Genomic DNA, 22420 nt, shown 5'->3' on the forward strand with positions numbered 1-22420 from the left:
CATCTGTAGTTTCTCCAGGGGGTCTCTGGGGGTCAGATGGGCAGACAAAATTTCTCTGCCAGGCCAGGGAAGCCCCCCCATCTTTCAGGTCTCCTCACTGATACTTGAATTTAACTGTCACTCTTTGTGTCCACAGGGTCTCCGGAAGAGGGAGCTGTTGAAAGAGCTACTGCCAGTCATTGGGCAGAATCTCCGCTTTCAGCGCCTCTTCACCGAGTGTCAGGAGCAGCTCGATATCCTGAGGGACAAGTAGCCTGCCTAGGCCTCCCCTGGCTACAGCAAGGGCAGGGCCACACTCTCGCCGCTGACAACACAGAGGACCACCTCTCACCTCGTCAGGCTACAGAAGGACGAGGAGACACTGGCAAGAGGTGGGCTGTCCCGTGCCAGCACCAGCCCAGCTTCCTGGGCAGACTTCCCCTATTTCCTGGGCCTGTTGCTCCCTCAGAAGGGGGAACCTCTGCCAGCCATTCATCCCTCCCTCCAGGACCCCTGTGCAGAGCTGGGGCTGGGGCCCTGCCCTGCTGCCCTGGGGTCAGTGAGGCACTCCCAGGCCTGCCGTCTCCAGCACGGTCCCAAGGTGGACGCTAGTCCCTGCCACTGCAGGCACCGTGCTGCTTCAGCTATGACGAATGAGCCATTTGTGAAAGAGAGAGAACCCCGAAATGTTAGTGTATTATGCGGTCAGTAGACTGACCCCGAGACCTATGTAAAAGGAAAGCCTATTCCAACACGGACTATTTTTGTACTAGAATTTGCTAACTTGTAATATGGAATTTTCCTTTTGGCCAATAATCAGGATTTCCCTATAAGTCACTTGGACATTGGTCACTTGTAGGAAATTTAAACTCTAATTATGACAGCTACATTGAAAAATAATTGTACTGAAATTAACTTGTCTATCTTCATTTGGTTTTAATTTTTAAATGTTTGTAAAAAGAGACTGTTTTTTGGGGGAATGGGGCAGAGGGGTGGGCGATTTCTTTTGTAAGTGTAAAATAAATGAACACGCATTGGATACCAAATCATCCTGGCTTCCCCTGCCTTTTCCTTCTAACTTCCACCTTCCCCTGAAATGGGCAATAATGGAACATCAGAACCAGAAAGGATTTTTGATGTCATCTATTGGCCCCAGCCTCTCTGTGCAGAAATTCTTTCCCACTGTGGAGGTCACTTCTTTGAAGGATCTGAGGCTGAGCTGGGGGTAACCGATAGGCCCCCTCACATAAGTCTCTTCCCAAGCCATGCCTCAAAGTTCTTCTGGTGGTGGGGCCCCTTGGTCTCTGATCATACTGGCAACCAAGAGCTACAGCTGACTTGCCAGTTTCATGGAAGGAAATCAGTAAGTACAGGCTTGAGTTTTCTGAAGAATTACCTGAAAGCTGGGATTTTCTTAGAAAGGGGTCCAGAGGCTGACCCACAGGAGAGGAAATAGCTAGAATCACGGAAACCTCAAGTGTGGTAAGGACTGAGCACCTTTACCTCTGTGTTATGCACCTCACTGTTGCCTCCCTGCCAGCTGTGTGGGATCTGAAGTCTGGAAACAGAGACCTGGATTCGGAATTAGAAGGCCTGGGTGACTTTGGCCACTGATAACCCTCTGTGGATGCTTCCTTACTTAGTGTCCATCTTACTGCCTTCTCATTCATGTCAAGTGGCTGGATGAGACACCAGCATACATGCATGCCTGACCAAGCCAGAGTACAGAGTGCATGTGGGTATGAATACCTCAAAAGCCAGGCTACAAGTATGAGCCCTTCTTTAAGGAATGAGGAACCAGAGATGCTATGTGGGTCAGTCAACTCCCCAGACAACTCTGCAGCAAAGCATTAAGAAATTTTTGGAGCCACAGAATGCACATGGCCTCAGGACTGACAGGCTTGCTGAAGTCCAAACCAGCAAAACTCTGGGCCTTGCTTTTCAGCTGTCAAATGGTGATGAGGTTAAGAAAACCTGCATGGTTGTAAGGACTAACTGGGATCACGCAGTTAAAGTCCTGACACTTAACAAATACCTCCTTGAAGAAAATTTTGACAATCAGTGTTTTAACACTCTTATTTGGAGAGGAGAAGTTAAGCAGAAAGATGTCAGGGACTTCCACTTCCAGCCAAGATGGAGTAACAGAAACCAAATCGACCGTCCTGCCTGAACCAACCAAAAAAGCCAGTCAACATACATGAAACGATGATATCAAGACACTGAATGTCAGAAAGCAAGAGACAGTAATCCTGGGAAATAGGAAAAACAAACAAATTGAGCCCTATGACTGCTCCAGTTTACTACCCAGAGAGAGAGTTTCCAGTCTGCAGCAAAGGTAGGGTAACCTGAGGAAACCAGCAGACCTACTTGAGTTGAAGAAATAAAGCCTAGAGCCCAGGGAGACCAAGGCAGCTAGAGTTCACAGGACATAACACCAGAAAGGAGAAAACTCCGTAGAGCGAGAACCCTGGAACTCAGCAGAGGAAGCCCTACCCTATCCGTGCATATTGAACTGAGCACTGATCAGTGTGTGCAAATGAGGAAATAGCCAAGGCTAGGCAAAAAACCACCTGAACAGATTAGAGTGAAAATTGCCTAGGTTTTACTCAGGGTTAAGAACAGCACTTGTTCCTACGAACCAGACTAGAAAAACATAACTCACAGGCTTGGTTGAGGTAGAGTACTTAGGAAGTATTGCCTCAATATTGAAGAATAATTAGAACAGTGCTCCGGATTCATCTAACAAAAAAGCAAGACCCAAAAGGATCAAATTGTCCAGCTAATTAATTACATTGCAAAGCAAAGTTCAAGAGGATTTATAACAATACTAAAGTATGCAACATCCAACAAAGTAGAGTTTACAATGTCTGGCATCCAAACAAAGACTTCCAGGCACACAAAGAAGCAGGGACACGATCCAAAATGAATTATAGCATTATCCATTATGATCAAAAAATTAAGTGCAAACATAACAAGAAAGTCACAAGCTTCTAAAGATGAAATAGATTAGACATCGCAAAAGATTTGTGAATGTAAAGCGATAGCAATAAAAATGTTCCAAGACAGAAAAAGTCCATAAGAGGAAAGAAAAAAATAGTATTAATAAGCCATGGGACAACATCAAGTGGCTCAGTATACAAGTAATTGAAGTCCTCAAAGTACATGATAGAAAAGTGAGTGACAGAAAAAAATATTTGGAGAAATAATGGCCAAAAATTTGCCCTATCCTTATCGTTTGTACTCTTCCTGGTGACCCCTGTGCCACTGTCCCTTTTCTCCTCACACCTACCCCTAATGCCTGATGACCTCCCTACTCCATCTACTGATGCCCCACACCTTCCCACTACCTCTGCCCACGGACCTTGTTTGTAAGCAGAACACTGTGGGCCTGTATTGTCCAAGCCTAGGACTCCTTGCCTCTCAAAATTCTGACCTGATCATATTGGGCACCTCCCAACTTTAGCCTCCAGATCACATGGGAGGAGTCAGAGCATTTTACAAATTAGGTTGGTGCAGTAAGAGGTTATATATACACACAGCAGATACACTCAAAAGAAAGAGCAAAGTCCATCATCTCTTCACATATGGTATCTACTCTCCCTGTCCTTTCACATACATGGCAAATATTATTCTCCACATCGTTCTTCATCTTTAAATGTTATTTCTCTTTTGGTTTTAAGTTTCTAATTTTTGTGAAAATTACTATTCTTTTGTAACTTAAATTTAACTTAATTACTTCTGTAATTTTTTAAAATTTGTTTTTGAGACAGCGTGCACATGAGCAGGGGAGGGACAGAGAGAAAGGGAGAGAGAATCCCAAGCAGGCTCTGCTCTGTCAGTGTGGAGCCCAATGTGGGGCTCAGACTCATGAACTGTGAGATCATGACCTGAACCGAAATCAAGAGTCAGACGCTTAACCAACTGAGCCACCCAGATGCCCCTTTAATTAATTATTTTAAACTTAGGACACTTTACTAAAGATACATGGATGGCAACTAAAACAAGTACATGAAAAGATGCTCAACATCATTAGTCATTCAGAAAATGTAAGTGATAGATGATAAAACCACAATGATATAACAACATATACCTATTAGAATGGCTTAAATTGTTAAAAATTACTGGGGCGCCTGGGTGGCGCAGTCGGTTAAGCGTCCGACTTCAGCCAGGTCACGATCTCGCGGTCCGTGAGTTAGAGCCCCACATCGGGCTCTGTGCTGACAGCTCAGAGCCTGGAGCCTGTTTCCGATTCTGTGTCTCCCTCTCTCTCTGCCCCTCCCCCGTTCATGCTCTGTCTCTCTCTGTCCCAAAAATAAATAAACGTTGAAAAAAAAATTTTTTTTTTTTAAATTACAATACTGAGTATTCATGAGAACGTGCAGCAACTGGAACTTTTGTACATTGCTAGCAGGAAGACAAAGTAATCACTTTGAAGTTTGGCAGTTCCTTATAAAGTTAAAAACATACACTAACCATAGAACTCACGTATTCCATTACTAGGTTTTTGTTTTGTTGTTAAAGATACAGAACATTTTAATCAACTCAGAATGCCTCATGTTGCCCCTTAAAAATTTTTACCGAGATAAATAATTCACGTAATACGCAGTTCATCTATTTAAAGTGTACAATTCAGTGGTTTTTAGTAGAGTCACACGTATGTGCAATCATCACTGTGATCACACATAAATGCAATCATCACTGCAGTCACTATTAGAACATTTTCATCACCTCAAAAAGAAACTCCATACCCTTATTATGCCCCATTCCCATAATCCCTAAGCAGCCATCAATCTACTCTTTGTCTCTATCATTTGCCTATTCTGGATATTTCATAATAAATGGAATCACAGAATATGTGGTATTTTGTAACTGGCTTCTTTCACTTAGCATGTTTTCAAGATTCAACCATGTTGTAGCCTGTATTAGTGCGTCACTCCTTATGGCCGAATAATATTCCGTTGTTTGGATGTACCATATTTGGCTTATCCATCCACTGATGGACACTTGAGTTGATTTCACCTTCTGACGATTATGTGTAATGCTGCTATCAACATTGTTTACAAGTTTCTGTATGGACATGTTTTCATTTCTCATTAATATATACATAGGAATAGAATTACTAGGTCATATGGTGACTAGTTAACTGAAGAACTTCAAGACTGCCTTCCAAATGACTGCACCGTTTTACATTTATACCAGCAGTATATGAGGGTTCTGATTTCTCCACATTCTCACCAACGATTCTTGTTACCTGACCATCCAAGTGAATGTGAAAAGATATCTCACTGTGGTTTTCATTTGCATTTCCCTAGTGACTAAAAACATTGAGCATCTTTTAATGTATTTATTGGTCATTTAAATATCTTACTTGGAGAAATGTCTATTCAGATATTTTGCCAATTTTTAAATTGAATTATTTTTCTTTATTTTTGAGTTGTAAGAATTTTTTATATATTCTAATACAAGTTCCTTATCAGATATAAGGTTTAAAAATATTTCTTCCCCTTCTGTAGGTTGTACATTTACTTTCTTGATAGTGTGTTGAAACATAGAAGTTTTCAGTTTTGATGAAATCTGATTTGTTTTTTCATTTCTTATTTGTGCTTCTAGTCTCATATATAAGCAACCATTGCTAACATCTGAGGTTATGCGAATTTACCCCTGTGTTTTCTACCAATAATTTTATAGTTTGGGCTCTTATATTTAGGACTTTGATCCATTTGGTGTAAATTTTTATATATGGTGTGAGTTAAGAATCCAGCTTCACTATTTTGCATGTGGCATTCCAATGTCCCAGCACCATTTATTGAAAAGACTATTTCCCCCATTGAATGGTCTTGGCCCTTTTGTTGAAAATCAGTTGGCCATAGACACATGAGTTGTTTCTAGACTCTCAGTTCCATTCCATTGATCTATATTTCTTTATACCAATATTACACTGTCTTGATTAATGTTGCTTTACAGTAAGTTTTGAAATCCAAACATCAGTTTGTTCTCTGTATTTATGGGTCTGTTCCTGCTTTTTATTTGTTTTGTTTTTTAGATTCCATATTAAATGAAATCATACGGTATTTGTCTTTCTCTCTTAGCATAATACTCGTAGGTCCATCTCTGTTGTCACAGATCACAAGACCTCATCCTTTTTTTATAGCTGAGTAATATTCTATTACACACACACACACACATGCCACATCTTTATCCATATATCAATGGGCACCTAGTTTGCTCACAAATTTTGGCTATTATAAATAATGCTGCAATAAACATAAACATAGGGGTACATATATCTTTTTGAATTAGTGTTTTCATTTTCTTTGGGTAAATACCTAGTAGTGGAATACTATTTCATATGGTAGTTCTATTTTTTAATTGGGGGGGGGGGGTGGGAACCTGCATACTGTTTTCCACAGTGGGTGCACCTATTTGCATCTCTACCAACAATGCACAAAGGTTCCTTTTTCTCCACATCCTCACCAACACTTGTTATTTCTTGCTTTTAAATTTTAGCCATTCTGACAGATGTAAAGTGATACCTCACTGCAATTTTGATTTGCATTTTCCTGGTGATTAGTTATGTTGAACATCTTTTCATGTGTCTGTTGGCCATCAGTATGCCTTATTTGGAAAAATGTCTATTCAGGTCCTCTGCCCATTTGTTAATTGGATCATTTGTTTTTCGGGTGTTGAGTTATACAAGTTCTTTATATATTTTATATATTAACCCCTTATCAGATGCATCATTTGCAAATATATTCTCCCATTCAGTAGGTTGCCTTCTCATTTTGTTGATGGTGTTCTTAACTGTGCAAAACTTTTTATTTTGGTATAGTCCCAATAGTTGATTTTTGCTTTTGTTTCCTTTGCCTGAGGAGACATAGATAGAAAAATGTTGCTATAGCCAATGTCAGAAAACACTGCCTATGTTTTCTTCTAGGAGTTTTATGGTTTCAGTTCTCACATTTGGATCTTTAAATCCTTTTGAGTTTATTTTTGTGTATGTTTTAAGATACTGTTTTTAAGTAATCTCTACACCCAATTTGGGACTCAAACTCACAAACCCAAGATCAAGAGTTGCATGTTGCACTGACTGAGCCAGCCAGGAGCCCCTATCTTTGTGTATGTTTAAGACGTGGTCTGGTTTCATTCTTGTGCATGTAGCTATCCAGTTTTTCCAGCACCACTCATTGAAGAGATTCTTTTCCCCATTGTATATCCTTTATCATAGACTAATTGACCATAAAAGCATGGGTTTATTTCTGGGCTTTTTATTCTGTTCTATTGATCTATGTGTCTATTTTTGTGCCGATACCATACTGTTTAGATTATTACAGCTTTGTAGTATATCTTGAAGTCTGGAATTGTGCTAACTCCAGCTTCGTTCTTTCTCAAGACTTCTCTGACTATTCAGGGTCTTTTGCAGTTCCATTCAAATTTTAGTATTATTGGTTCTAGTTCTGTTTTGGGGTTGGGGGGAAGTGCCATTGGGGTATTTAGATACAGATTGTGTTGAATCTGTAGATTTCTTTGGATACTATGGACACTTTACCAATATTAATTCTTCCAATCCATGAACATAGAATATCTTTTCATTAGTGTCATCTTCAATTTCTTTCATCAGTGTTTTATAGTTTTCAGAGTACAGGTCTTTCACCTCCTTGGTTAAGTTTATTCCTAGGTATCTGATTCTTTTTTTTTTTTTTAATATTGTTTTTAGGGTTTTTTTTAATGGTTAATTATTTTTGAGAGAGAGAGTGCACAAGCAGGAGAGGGTCAGAGAGGGAAGCAGACAGAGGATCCAAAATGGGCTCCATGCTGACAGGAGAGAGCCTGATGCAGGGCTTGAACTCACCAATCACAAGATCATGACCTGAGCCAAAGTCAGACGTTTAACTGACTGAGCCACCCAGGTGCCCCCTAGGTATTTTATTCTTCTGGTGCAATTGTAAATGGAATTGTTTTCTTAGTTTCTCTCTCTGCTACTTTATTATTAGTATATAGAAACATAACCAACTTCTGTGTATTAATTTTATATCCTACAACTTTACTGAACTCATTTATTCTAATAGTTTTTTGGTGGAGTCTTTAGAGTTTTATATGTATAGTATCATGTCCTCTGCAAACATAGTGACAGTTTCACTTCTTCCTTACTGATATGTATGCCTTTTATTTCTTTTTCTTGTCTGATTGGTGTGGCTGGGACATCTAGTACTATATTGAATAAAAGTGTGAAAGTGGACATCCTTGTCACTGATCTTAAAGGAAAAGCTCTCATTTTTTTCACTATTTAGGATGATGTTAGCTGTGGGTTTTTCATAAGTGGCCTTTATAATGTTGATGTATTTTCCCTCTAAACCCCCTTTGTTGAGAAAGTATCCCTTAATTTCTTTCAATAATATTTTGTTGCTTCCAGTATATAAACTTTTCAGTTCTTTTATAAAATTTATTCCCAATTATGTTATTCTTTTTGATGCTATTATAAATGGAAGTGTTTTTGTTTTTGAGAGAGAGAGAGCATGTTAACAGGGGAAGGACAGAGTCAGGGGGTGGCAGGGACAGAGGATCTGAAGCGGGCTCTGTGCTGACAGCAGAGAGCACCACGAGGGGTTTGAACCCACGAACCACCAAATCATGATCCGAGCTGAAGTCCAACGTTTAACCAATTGAGGCACCCCTATAAATGGAAACATTTTTAAAATTTTGCTTCCAGATTGTTCATTGCAAGCATATAGAAATACAATTGATTTTTGCCTGTTAATCTTTTATCCTGGAACCTTGCTGAACTCTTTTATTAGTTTTAATACTTTTTACTGAACTCCTGGAGATTTTCTACATACCAGATTATGTCATCTGTGATTAGAAATAGTTTTACTTCTTTTTCTATCTAAATGCCTTTTATTTCTTTTTCCTGCCTAGTTGCTCTGACCAGAACCTCTGGTACAAGGTTGAATAGAAGTGGCAAGAGTGGATACCATTGCTTGTTACTGATCTTAGAGTGAATGTGTCCAAGTCTCTCACCATTAAGTATTATATACTAATTGTAGGTTTTTAAGATGATTTAAGATCCAATTGAAGAAGTTCTCATCTAATTATAATTGATTTTTTTGTATATTGAACCATCCTTGCATTCCTAAGATAAATCCCACATGGTGATGGTATATAATTCTATTTACATGTCACTGTATTTGTGTCCATATTCAAAAGATATATTGGTTTGAAGTTCATTTGTGAGGTCTTTTATGGTTTTAGAGACAGGGTGTCACAGAATGAGTGAATAAGTTGTGAAGTATTCCCTACTCTTCTATTTCTTTGGAGAATTTGTGAAGAATTTATATTAATTTTTTTAGTGTTTCATAGACTTAAGCAGTAAAGCCACCTGGGCCTGTGCTTTTTTTAAAAATAGGTTTTTTGTATTACTAATTCAATCTTTTTACTTGTTAGAGATCTATTTGGATTGTCTATTTCTACCTGAGTTGATTACAATAGTTTGTCTTTCTAGAAATGTGTTCATTTTATCTAAGCTATCTCATTTATTGGCATACAGTTGTTCATAGTATTGCTTTATAATTTTTTTTTATTTTTGTAAGATGGTAATTTCCCTCTTTTTTTCTGATTCTAATAATCTAATTTTCTCTCTTATTTCCTTGATCAATATAGCTAAAGCTCATCAAATTTTTTAACTTTTGCAAAGAAACAGCTCTTGATTACCTTTATATTCTCTATGGTTTTCATATTCTCTCTTTCATAAATTAGTGCTCTGATCTTTATTACTTCCTTCCTTCTGCTTGTTTTAGGTTTAGTGTATTCTTTCCCAGTTTATGTAATTAAATTAAAGCTATGAAATTTCCCTGTAAGTACTGCCCTAGCTGCATCCTATGAGTTTTAGTATGTTGTGTCCTTGTTTTCATTTATCTCAAATTATTTTCTTTCTCTTTTGATTTCTTCTTTGACTCATCAGTCATTTAGAGTGTGTGATTTAATTTCCACATATTTATGAATTTCCCAATTTTATTTCTGTTATTGGTGTGATTTCATTCTACTGTGGTCAAAAAGGTACTTTGTATTATTTCTATCTTTAAATGTATTGAAACTTGTGTTATAGTTTATCCCAGAGAATGTTCCATATACACTTGAGAATAATGTATATATTACTAAGTGGACTCATGTTGCTCTTTTATAGCCACAACAATTCCCATTCACCCCATCATCTCTTTAATCTGTTCTCCCTTTCTGCAATTTTGTCATTGCAAGAATGTAAAATAAATGGAATCATATAGTATGTAACCTATTGGAATTGGCTTTCTTCACTCAGGATAATTGGAGACTAATTCAAGTTGTTTTATATATCAATATTTCATTTCTGTTGCTAAATACTAGTTTGTGGTTTTGCTACATAGTTTTTATAATCATTCACCTATTGAAGGACATCAGAGCTGATTCCAATTTTTGATTACTATATGTTAAAACTACTAAATTTTTTGTATAAACCTACAGCTTTGCTTTGCTTTTTTCTTTTTTTAAATGTTTATTTATTTTTAATAAAGAGAGAGAGCACAAATAGGGGAGAGCCAGAGAGAGAGGAAGACACAGAACTGAGGCAGGCTCCAGACTCTGAGCTGTAAGTACAGAGCCCAACATGGGGCTCAAACCCATGAACCACAAAATCATGAACTGAGCCAAAGTTGTACACTTAACAGACTGAGCCACCCAGGCGCCCCATCTTTGTTTTTCTTAAAATAATGCCTAGGAGGACAATTCTGGGTTTTATGATAGATGCCTGTGTCATTTTTTCAATAAACTGATAAAGACAATTCAATGAAGAAAGAAAGAATAGTCCTTTCAGCAAATGGTGTTGTAAGCACTAGATATCCACATGCAAAAAAAAAAAAAAAAAAAAAAGAATCTAGACTTTTAAAATGCTGCTCTAAGTCAATGTTTTTTAATACAATTTTATCATTTTTAAAATGTTTACTTATTTTAGGAGAAAGAGCACAAGCAGGGAATGGGCAGAGAGAGAGGGAGACGGAGAATCTCAAGCAGGTGCTGCTATCAGCACAGAGCCCAATATGAGGCTTAAACATCATGAATTGTGAGGTCATGACCTGAGCCAAAACTAAGAGTCAGGTGCTTAACCAACTGAGCCACCTAGGCGCCCCAGAAGTCAATGTTAAAAGATTAAGAATACAAGCCTCATACTCAGAGAAAATATTTGCAAATAAGTTATCTGATAGTAAGGACTTGTATGCAATGTATATAAACTCTTCATAGAACTCTCAAAATTCAACAATAGGAAAACAAGCAACACAATTTAAAAATGCACAAATGATAACAGACACTTCACCAGAGAAGATATACAGATAGCTGTAAGTATGTGAAAAGATGCTTCAATTAGGGAATTAAAAATTCAAAAAAAAAAAAAAAACAATGAAATAACTAGTACACATCTATTAGCTTGGCTAAAATAAAAGAACTGACAAAAAACAAAAACAAAACCCTGGCAATACCAAATGCCAACAAGGATGTAGAACAACAGGAACTCTCATCTATTGCTGGTGGAAATGAAAAATGGTACAGCCACTTTGTTTTGTTTTTTTTTTTTAAGTTTATTTATTTTTGAGAGAGTGAGAGCATAAGTGGGGAAGAAGAAGAGAGAGGGGGACAGAGGATCTGAAATGGGCTCTGTGCTAACAGCAGAGAACCCAACATGATCTCTTAACTTGTGTTTTTCTATAGGAACATCTTTATTTTCCCATCATTTCTGAAGAACACCTTTGCCAGATATAATATTCTTGGATAACATTTTTTTCCTTTCAGCACTTTGAGTTTATAATCCCACTTTCTCCTAGCCTATAAGGTTTCTGCTGAGAAATCCACTGATAACTTTATGAGGGTTCCTTGTAAGGTACAAGCTTCTGGTCTTATCCTGTTTTTACAATTCTTCCTCTGAATATGATTTTTGTCATTTTTATTAAAATGTATCTTGAAAAAGATCTCTCTCGAGCCGAAGCATAAGAGACTCTTAAAAACTGAGAACAAACTGGGGCGCCTGGGTGGCGCAGTCGGTTAAGCGTCCGACTTCAGCCAGGTCACGATCTCACGGTCCCTGAGTTCGAGCCCCGCGTCAGGCTCAGGGCTGATGGCTCAGAGCCTGGAGCCTGTTTCGGATTCTGTGTCTCCCTCTCTCTCTGCCCCTTCCCCGTTCATGCTCTGTCTCTCTCTGTCCCAAAAATAAATAAACGTTGAAAAAAAAAATTAAAAAAAAAAAACTGAGAACAAACTGAGGGTTGATGGGGGGTGGGAGGGAGGTGAGGGTGGGTGATGGGTATTGAGGAGGGCACCTTTTGGGATGAGCACTGGGTGTTGTATGGAAACCAATTTGACAATAAATTTCATATATTGAAAAAAAACAAAAAAATAATTAAAAAAAAAACAAAACAAAAAAAAGAAAAAGATCTCTCTCTTTTTTGAGAGAGAGAGAGAGAGAGAGAGAGAGAGAGAGAGAGAGAAAGCACCAGTGGGGGCAGAGGGGCAGAGGGAGAGACTCTTAAGCAGGCTCCATGTTCAATACAGAGCCTTACACAGGGCTCAATCCCACACCCCTGGGATCATGATGTGAGCTGAAATCAAGAGTTGGATGCTCAACCGACTGAGCCACCCAAGGCACTCCTTGAAGAAAATCTCTTTAAGTTGAGTTTGTTTGGTGACCTATGAACTTCATTATCTTAGTAATCTAAATCTCTCCCCAGATTTGAGATGTTCTCAGCCAGTATTTCTTTAAATAAACTTTCTGCCCTCTTCTTTCTTCCCCTTCTGGAACACCAATCATTTAGAAATTCTTCCTTTTGGTGGTATCCCATATATCATGTAGGCTTTTGTCACTCTATCATTTTTTAAAAATTCTATTCTGACTAGATAATTTCAAAGTTCCTGTCTTGAACTTACAGTTTCTTTCTTATGCTCAATCCATTCTAATGTTGATGTTCTCTATCTCATTTTTCATTTCATTTATTATATTCTTTAGCTCCTGAATTTTTGTGCAGCTACTTTTTATTATTTCTATCTCTCTTTTTTAAAGGTTTTATTTTTTTAAGTGATGTCTACACTCAACATGAGGCTCAAACTCATGATCCTTAGATCAAGAGTCACATGCTCTTCTGACTGAGCCAGGCAGTGGCCCCAATTTCTATCTCTTTTTTAAACTTTTCATTTTGTTTGTGTATATTTTCCTGATTTCACTGAAATCAGGTTTTTTTAGCTCAATGAACTACCTTAAAACAGCTATTTTTAATTCTTTATTAGTAAATCTCAGATCTGCATGTCTTTGGAATTGATTACTAGTAAATTGTAGTGATCCCTGAGTGGTGTTATGTTTCTTTGATTTTCCATAGAAGTTTTGTGTTGATGTCTTTGCATTTGAAGTAGCAGTCACTTCCTCCAGTCTTACTAACTGCACACAGGAGAGAAATTCCTCTGTCAGCTCTGCTAGTGATTCTGAGGCTTTCTTGGTCCTTCTATGGACATGCTTACTGTACACTTTTTGCTCCCTTTGATGGCAAAATTATTAAGTTTGTATGCCTTTTCTCAACCCTGCAATGCACCAGGGTGGGTGCTGACAGTCTCTTTTTTTCTTTCCCAAGGGTGGTAGAAAAAAATTTATGTTTGTTGTCTCTCCCTAGCCTGCAGTTTGGGGCTGCTTTCTTTGCATGCTCACAAGCCATCTGCCAGAGCTTGCTCTTACCACCACCATTGAGAACAAACATAGGGAGCCAACCATAGGATGTGGCATGTGGGTGAGGTACACGGAGTTCTGGGGGTGCCTATGGACCAGATTGCAGGCATCTGCAGGTGAGACATCCTTAGCAGCTTGTGGGTGGGCTTTTTGATGGAGAATTCAATGTGGTTGATAGGATCTTCATTCCTTTAATGTCCTCCAGGAGTCCTATCTGCCACATTCCCAGCCTCTTCCTGGCCCTCCAGTTATGTAATTCATGATTCAGTACTCTGGCTGGCATGAGGAATAAATAGGCCCCTTTGGCAGCATACTGCACAGCTAGGAAAGCCAGGTGCTCACTCAACACTCTCACTTTCCCCTGCAGGAGAAACCACAAGCTGAGAAGATATCTTGGCCCTGAGCTGTGCCACCTTGGAGAAGGGGTGATGCAGATAAGTTAAACTGTTCCTCTTACCTTCTCCAATGCATCCAAATTCATATTTTTTTGCTTCAGTGGTATGATGGAACTTCTCCACTGGAAACTTGGACTTCCACAAAGACTCTTTCCTATAATTGATTGTCTAAGACAGCGTTCTCCAGGGGCTCCTGGACCATGGCCAAGAGGGGCTGGAGTCAGTTCTTGGGTCACTGCAGGGTTTCTGTGAGGACTAAGGTCCATATGCCTATTACCTGATGCACAGTGAGCAAGACTCCTCCTGGATCCATTGGTGTGTAGTACTGGATCCCATAGACTATAGATGGATGCCAAATTGTTGTTGTTGAGGAGGGTCACAAATGAGAGGAATATTATTAAGCCATCTTTCTGATGCCACTCCCTCATTTATAATATAAGCATTTACTGCTAAAATTCCCCTCTCAACATTGCTTTGGCTATATTCCACAAATTTTGTTATGTTTAATTTTTATTTTTGTTCAGTTCATTGTATTTTTAAAAATTTCCCTTGAGCCTTTGTCTTTCATCCATGGATTATTTTGAATTATATTGTTTAGTTCCCAAGTATCTAGGGATATCCTGTTATCCTTATACTGTTGATTTCTAGTTACTCAACAAATTTTAAATTTGTTGAGGTTGTTTTATAACCTAGTATATGGCCCATTTGATTTATATTCCATAGGTGCTCGAAAAAAATGTGCATTTTGTTGTCACATGGAGTATTCTACACAACTCTATGAGATCCTGTTTGTTCCTCTTTTCTTCTCTTAGCTGATTTTAAAAACAATTGTATGAAACAATATGTTTATAATGTTTCTTTGGGCATATAACTTATAGAAATATAAAATACTTGCCAATAATAACACAAAGGAAATGGGTGCAGCAAAACTGTACTGAGCTAAAGAAATTACTCCAGATGCCAACTCAAATACACAAGAACAAATAAAGAGAACTGGAAATGATAATAAAGAAGGTAAATATTTTTTAAAGCTATAGATATGTATTTGCTCTCTTTCATTTTCTTATTTTAAAAGCCATTAAATTATATGAAGTAATAATTACAACAATGCATTTAGAGCTTAACATGTGTGAGGTATAGTATATATAACAGTAATATCACAAAAAGGGGGAAAGGAATAGTGCTATATAGTTATGTTTATGTATCTTACTGGAATTAAGTTAGTATAAATCTGAACCTGCCTCTGATAAGTTAAAATGTGTATAGTAAGTCCTAGAGTGACCACTAATGATATAACTTTAATATGTGTGTATATGTATGTGTATGTATGTATGTATGTATGTATGTATGTATGTATGTATGTGTGTATATATATAATTGAAAATCATTGAAGATCTTCATCAAAAAGTTAAACATAGACTTGTCATATGATCCATTAATTCTACTCCAAGGTATAAACCCTAAAGAATTGAAAACAGGGTATGCCAGTGTTCATAGCAGCATACTTCACAATAGCCAAAAAGTGGAAATAACCTAAGTGTCCAATCACAGATTAATAGATTTTTTAATGTGGTATATACATACAATGGAATATGCAACTAATATCATTCTGATACTAAAACCAGACAAAGACATCACAAGATTTCAACAAGGTGTCAAGACAATTATATGGAGGAAAGAAGTTTTTTTCAACAAATGGTATGGGGACAACTGGATAGTGAATCATAATTTGCTGGCTTCAGGTTGACAGCAATAATAATATATTGTGGGATTTAATAACGTGTATGACAACAATAGCACAGATTACAAGGGGATAAATTTGAAGTATGTTTAAATTGTTTTTTTTATAAAATTTTTAAATTATTTATTTTTGAGAGAGAGACATGAGAGAGAGTGTGAGTTGGGGAGGAACAGAGAGAGAGAGGGAGACACAGAATCCAAAGTGGGATTCAGGCTCCGAGCTGTCAGCACAGAGCCCGGATGCAGGGCTTGAACTCACGAACTGCGAGATCATGACCTGAGCTGAAGTTGGAGGCTTAACCAACTGAGCCACACAGGCACCTCATTAAATTATTATGCTATATGTGAAATGCTATTGTATTACTTGAAGGTAAACAGTGACAAGTTAAATATATATAAAGTCTAGTGCAACCACTAAAAATAAAACAAAAGTAACAGTTATACTTCTTAAAGCCACAATGGAGATGAATGGCATTATAAAAATACACTGTTCATTCCAAACAAGCAAGAACAAAAATAAGTAAACAAGGCAGGAAAAAGTAGTAAAAAATACAGATAGGACAAATGAAAAAAAAAAAAAAAACAGCAAGGTGGTAGACTTAAATCCAAGCTAATCCATAATCAAATATAAATGGTATGAAAAATCTAAGTGGTATAAACACTCTGAATTAAAATGCATGGATTTTCACTTTGGATAAAAAACAGCAAACTGCTATAAATACTGCCTATAAGAAACCCACTTTATACATAAAACAAATAGGTTAAAAGTGAATGGATGGTACGCGACATTGTGAATATAACTAATGCCACTAATTGTGCACTTAAAATGGGAAAAATTATGTTATATGTATTTTAACACAATAAAACAAATAGTAAAGTTAAAAAGTGAAAGATTAGAAAATAAATTATGGTAACAGTGTAGAAAAAGATTAACATAGCTAGTTTGACTGCTATGCTTTGATAGCATCTTATAAGGTTGGTCCTCGGCTGTTGTCTGGAAACTTAGATTTCAGGAGAATTTCTACCATTAACTGGTAATAGAGGATTGTTGAATCTAAACTTTTTGTACAAACAATATGGTATATGCTGAACACTTGCTTTCACCCTGGCAGTCTGGAATTTGATTATTCACCAGAATAAAGTTATCTTGTGACCATACCCCAATCAAAATCTTGGGCATTTAGTTTCTAATGACCTCTCTTGATAAACAACATTTCACGCAGGTTGTGACATCTTTTGTTGGCAGAACTAAGCATGTCCTGTGTGACTCCACTAGGACAAGACTCTAGAACCCCGCACTTAGTTTCCCCTGAACTGCACCCCAGCGTGCACTTGACTTATAGATTAAATTTATTCCTAACCAAATTTCAATCAGCTTTTTTTGAGAAACTGCCAAACTGATTCTGTAATTTATTCAAAAATGCAAAGGAACTAGAAAAACCAAAAAATTTTGAAAAAAAGAACATAGTTGAAAGACCTACACTGATTTTGAGTTACTTTAAAGCTAGTCATATTGGGGTGCCTGGGTGGCTCTGTTGGTTAAACAGCCGACTTTGGTTCAGGTCATGATCTCATGGTTCATGAGTTCAAGCCCCGCATTGGGCTCTGTGCTGACAGCTCAGAGCCTGGAGCCTGCTTCAGATTCTGTGTCTCCCTCTTTCTCTGCCCCTCCCCCACTCACTCTGTGTCTCTCCCTCTCTCTCAAAAATAAATAAATATTTAAAAAGTTTTTTTAAAGCTCAGTCATTAAGACAGTATGATATTTATACAAAAACATATAAATAGATGAATAGAATAGAATAGGGCATGCAGAAATAGACCCAAAGGTATATAGTAAATTTATTTTCAACAAAGTTGTCAAAGTAACTCAATAAAGAAAACATAGTATTTTCAACAAATGGTGCTGGAACAATTTGACATCCACTTGTTTAAATAATGAACTTCAGTTCACACCGTATCATTTTTTTTTTAATCTCAAAATGGGGTAAAGACCTAAATACAATATTTTTTTTTATAAAAGCAACTGGGATTCTTAATGATAACACAAAGGAATGAAATATGAAGAGAAATATAAAATATATGTCATCAACATTAAAACATTGGAGTGAAGTAAAGGAAGATAGAAGAGTAAGAAGAATCAGGAATCTGTCTCTCTACAATCTGTCTTTCCACAAAAATTATACTGGCAGAAGTCATCTGATGTAAGTATTTTGGAACTTGAGTCTATATGGATGATTACAGCTTCCTGGGGAAAGCTTGGCTAGTAAATTGCAGTTTATTTTTATTAATTTCAGTTTTAGCACAGTAATGGCTACCCATTTTCCATCCATTGAAGCCTACAGCAAGCAGGCAAATCTATGTTCCTGGTGTGGCTTTCTGGAACCACCACGGACAATAAGGACCTTGTCCTCAAATATTAGTGTTTGGTATTCCCACTGTGAGCAATAAGGGCTGCAATAAGCAATTCCCACTGTGCCCACTGTGGGCAATAAGGACTTTGTCCCCAAATATTGATGTTTGGTATTCTGATTTTATTTAAGGCAAGTATTTTTGTTTAGTTTTTATTTTAGGGAAAGAGCATGTACACAAGCCAGAGAGAGGGGCAGAGGGAGAGAGAGAGAGAAAGAGAATCTCAAGCAGGCTCCACACTCAGCATGGAGCCTGATGCGGGTCTCAATCCCATGATCCTGGGATCATGACCTGAGCTGAAACCAAGAGTAGGATGCTCAACTGACTGAGCCACCCAGGTGCCCCAGTATTCTGATTTTTGACTGCTGCTTTTGACCACTGAGATGCAGCCCAGAGGCTGGCCACTGTGGTTTTAACTTGCACCAGTTGAAATTCCTAGCAAGGGACTGAAGAACAGTCCCTGGGGTATTTTTTCTCTCTGTTTCTTTTTACCTTTTTTTCCCCTTCGAGAGTCAGACATTTAAGGATTATGACATTCAAAATCAGACATGTATACAGGGAAATTTAGAAAATTTCTATGTATACCCATGGAAACAGAGTGTCAGAAAAGAACTGAGAAGATCTCAAGCTTTCATCTCAGGCTAATCACAAGCAAAGACACTCTTGAACAACTTTAAAAACAGAGAGAGAGAGGGGGGGGGGAGGGAGAGAGAAAATTCTGGAGAAGGGGAACAATCTGATTCCAGAGTTTCCACATTATGAAATTCAAATGTCCAGTTTCAACAACAAAAAATCACAGACATACAAAAGGGAAAAAGAAAAACAGTAAAGTATAGACCATTTAAAGGAACAAAATAAATCACCATGAGCTGTCTCTGAGGAACCACTGACATCGGCTTATTAGACAAAACATTAAATATGACTTTCTTGGGTCACCTAGGTGTCTCAGTCAGTTAAGTGTCAAACTCTTGATCTCAGCTCAGGTCTTGATTTCAGGGTCATGAGTTCAAGTCCCACGCTGGGCACTGCGCTGGGCATGAAGTCTAGTTAAAAACTTTCTTAAAGATGCTAGAAGAGCTAAAGGAAAACATGGGAATAGACAGGACAATTATGTATGAACAAAATGAGAACATCAATATCAAAAAGAGGTAGAAATTTAAAAAGAAATTCTCGAACTGAAAAGTACAATAAATGAAATAAAAATTCACTGGAATGTTTTAAAAGTATATTGGAGCAAGCAGAAGAAAGAATTGGCAAACTTTAAGATAAGGCTATTGAAATTATTTAGTTTAAGGAATAGAAAGAAAAAGGAATGGAGAAAAGTGAACTGAGCCTAAATGACCTGTGGGACACTATAAAACAGTCCAACATATATGTTGTGGGAATCACATAAGTAGAAAATAGTGAGAAAGGAGCAGAAAGAATATTTGAGGAAATAAGGATTGAGAACCTCCCAAATTTGGTTTAAGACATGAATCTACAAATCTAAGAAACTCAACAAATTCCAACTAGTATAAACAAGCCAACAAAACCCCCCACACATTATAGTCAAACTATGAAAATCCAAAGACAATCTTAAAAACAGCAAGAGGGAAACAGCTCCTCACCAGAAGGAATCTCAATAAGGTTATCAACTGATTTCTCATGAGAAATCTTGGAGGCCAGCATGTAGTGTGCTGATATATTCAAAGTGCTGAAAGAGAAAAAAAAAAAAAAGAACATTATTATTTCTATATTCAGCAAAACTGTCCTTCAAATATGAAGGAGAAATTCTGACATTCTCGGATAAACACTGAGGGAGTATGTTACCACTAGAGCTGTTCCACAAGAAATGCTAAAGGGAATCCTTCAAGTTGAAATGAAAGAATGCTAGACAGTAACTCAAAACTATATGAAGAAATAAAGATTGGTAAAGCTTGTGGATCCTTCCTGTGCTGCTTCTCTCTTTTGCTCAGGCCTGTGGTGCTGGCAGGATGGGCAAGTGTCATAGTTTTCATAGTTCCAGGAAGTTCCATAGCCAACGACAAGATCAGAAGTGATAAACATGCTAGAAGGCCCATTTTGGCACAGCCCTGAAGGCCAACCCTTTTGGTGGCACTTTCCATGCAAAAGAATTGTGCTGGAAAAAGTAGTCCTTGAAGCCAAATAGCCAAATTCTGCCGTTAGGAAGTGTGTCAGGTTCCAGCTAATCAAGAATGGCAAAAATAATAATAATAATAATAATAATAATAATAATAATAATGAACTATTGGGACCACATCAAGATAAAAAGCTTCTGCACAGCAAAGGAAACAATCAGCAAAACTAAAAGGCAACTGACCCAATGGGAGAAGATATTTGCAAACGACGTATCAGATAAAGGTTTAGTATCCAAAATCTATAAAGAACTTATCAAACTTACCCCAAAAACAAATAATCCTGTGAAGAAATGGGCAAAAGACATGAATAGATACTTTTCCAAAGAAGACATCCAGATGGCTAAAAGACACATGAAAAAATGGTCAATATCACTCGTCATCAGGGAAATACAAATTAAAACCACAATGAGATACCACCTTACACCAGTCAGAATGACTAAAATTAACAACTCAGGCAACAATAGATGTTGGCAAGGATTCAGAGAAAGAGGATCTCTTTTGTACTGCTGGTGGGAATGCAAACTGGTGCAGCCACTCTGGAAAACAGTATGGAAGTTCCTCAAAAAATTAAAAATAGAATTACCCTATGATCCAGCAACTGCACTACTAGGTATTTATTCAAGGGATATAGGTGTGCTGTTTCAAAGGTGCACATGCACCCCAATGTTTACAGCAGTGCTATTGGCAATAGCCAAAGTATGGAAAGAGCCCAAATGTCCATAGATGGATGAATGGATAAAGAGGATGTGGTATATATATATAATAGAGTATTACTCAGCAATCAGAAAGAATGATCTTGCAATTTGCAACTACATGGGTGGAACTAGAGGGTATTATGCTAAGCAAAATTAGTCAGAGACAAATATCATACTACTTTACTCATATGTGGAATTAAGATACAAATAGATGAACATAAGGGAAGGGAAACAAAAGTAATATAAAAACAGAGAGAGACAAACCATAAGAGACTCTTAAATACAGAGAACAAACTGAGGATTGCTAGAGGGGTTATGCGTGGGGGGATGGGTTAAATGGGAAAGGGGCATTAAGGAAGACACTTGTTGGGATGAGCACTGGGTGTTATACACAGGGGATGAATCACTGCAATCTACTCCTGAAATCATTTTTGTATAATATGCTAACTTGGATGTAAGTTAAAAAACAATAATAATAAATTAATAAATTTTTTAAAAGAATGGCAAAAAAAAAAATCACAGCCTTTGTACTCAATGATGGTTGTTTGAATTTTATTGAGGAAAATGATGAGGTTCTGGTTGCTGGGTTTGATTGCAAAGGTCATGCTGTCAGTGACATTCCTGGAGTTCACTTTAAGGTTATCAAAATAGCCAATGTCTCTCTTTTGGCCCTATACAAAGGCAAGAAAGAAAGAAAGACCAAGATAATAACTTTTGATGATGAAAACATGACAATAATAAATTTTCATTTACCAAGAAAAAAGGAAACAAAGATTAGTATGTGACAATTATAAAAGCTAGTGCTATTGCAATTTTTCCTTGTAACTCCATTTTTTATTTTCCACATTATTTAAAAGACAAATGCATAAAAAGAGTTACTAATCTATGGCATTGAGCACCAAAAATACAAATATATAATTGTTGACATCAGTAAAAGGAGGAAGAATGAGCTGTATAGGAACAGATTTAAGTTGATATAAATTCAAATTAGATTGTTATAAATTTAGGATACTAAATTTAAACCCCATGGTAAGGACAAAAATGTATTTATACAACATACACAAAAGGATATAAGGGAATAAAGATTTTACTACAGACGGGTGCCTGGGTGGCTCAGTCAGTTATAACTTCAGCTCAGGTTATGATCTCACGGCTAGTGGGTTCGAGCCCCGCATCGGGCTCTGTGCTGACAGCTCAGGGTCTGGAGCCTGCTTCAGATTCTATGTCTCCCTCTCTCTCTGCCCCTCCCTCCCTCCCTCCCTCTCTCTCTCTCTCAAAAATAAATAAACATTAAAAAATGTTTTTAACTGGGGCGCCTGGGTGGCGCAGTCGGTTAAG

At 37.5% G+C, this 22420-nt stretch overlaps 1 protein-coding gene across 5 annotated transcripts in view; it reads left to right on the top strand.

Annotated features, from left to right (window-relative positions):
• HIRA (histone cell cycle regulator) overlaps positions 1-1028 on the top strand; it is a 105984-nt gene extending 104956 nt beyond the window's left edge. For 4 of the 5 annotated variants that reach the window (XM_023241668.2, XM_023241669.2, XM_023241670.2 and 1 more), the window contains one exon: positions 137-1028. In XM_023241668.2, the coding sequence (XP_023097436.2) occupies positions 137-591 (455 nt within the window). In that variant the 3' untranslated portion in view covers positions 592-1028. The remainder of the gene's footprint in view (positions 1-136) is intronic. The other variant, XM_019814902.3, reaches the window with a different exon arrangement.
• The last annotated feature ends 21392 nt before the right edge of the window (positions 1029-22420 follow it).

The sequence above is a fragment of the Felis catus genome, chromosome D3 (genome assembly GCF_018350175.1).
Source record: "Felis catus isolate Fca126 chromosome D3, F.catus_Fca126_mat1.0, whole genome shotgun sequence".
Classification (NCBI taxonomy): domain Eukaryota; kingdom Metazoa; phylum Chordata; class Mammalia; order Carnivora; family Felidae; genus Felis; species Felis catus.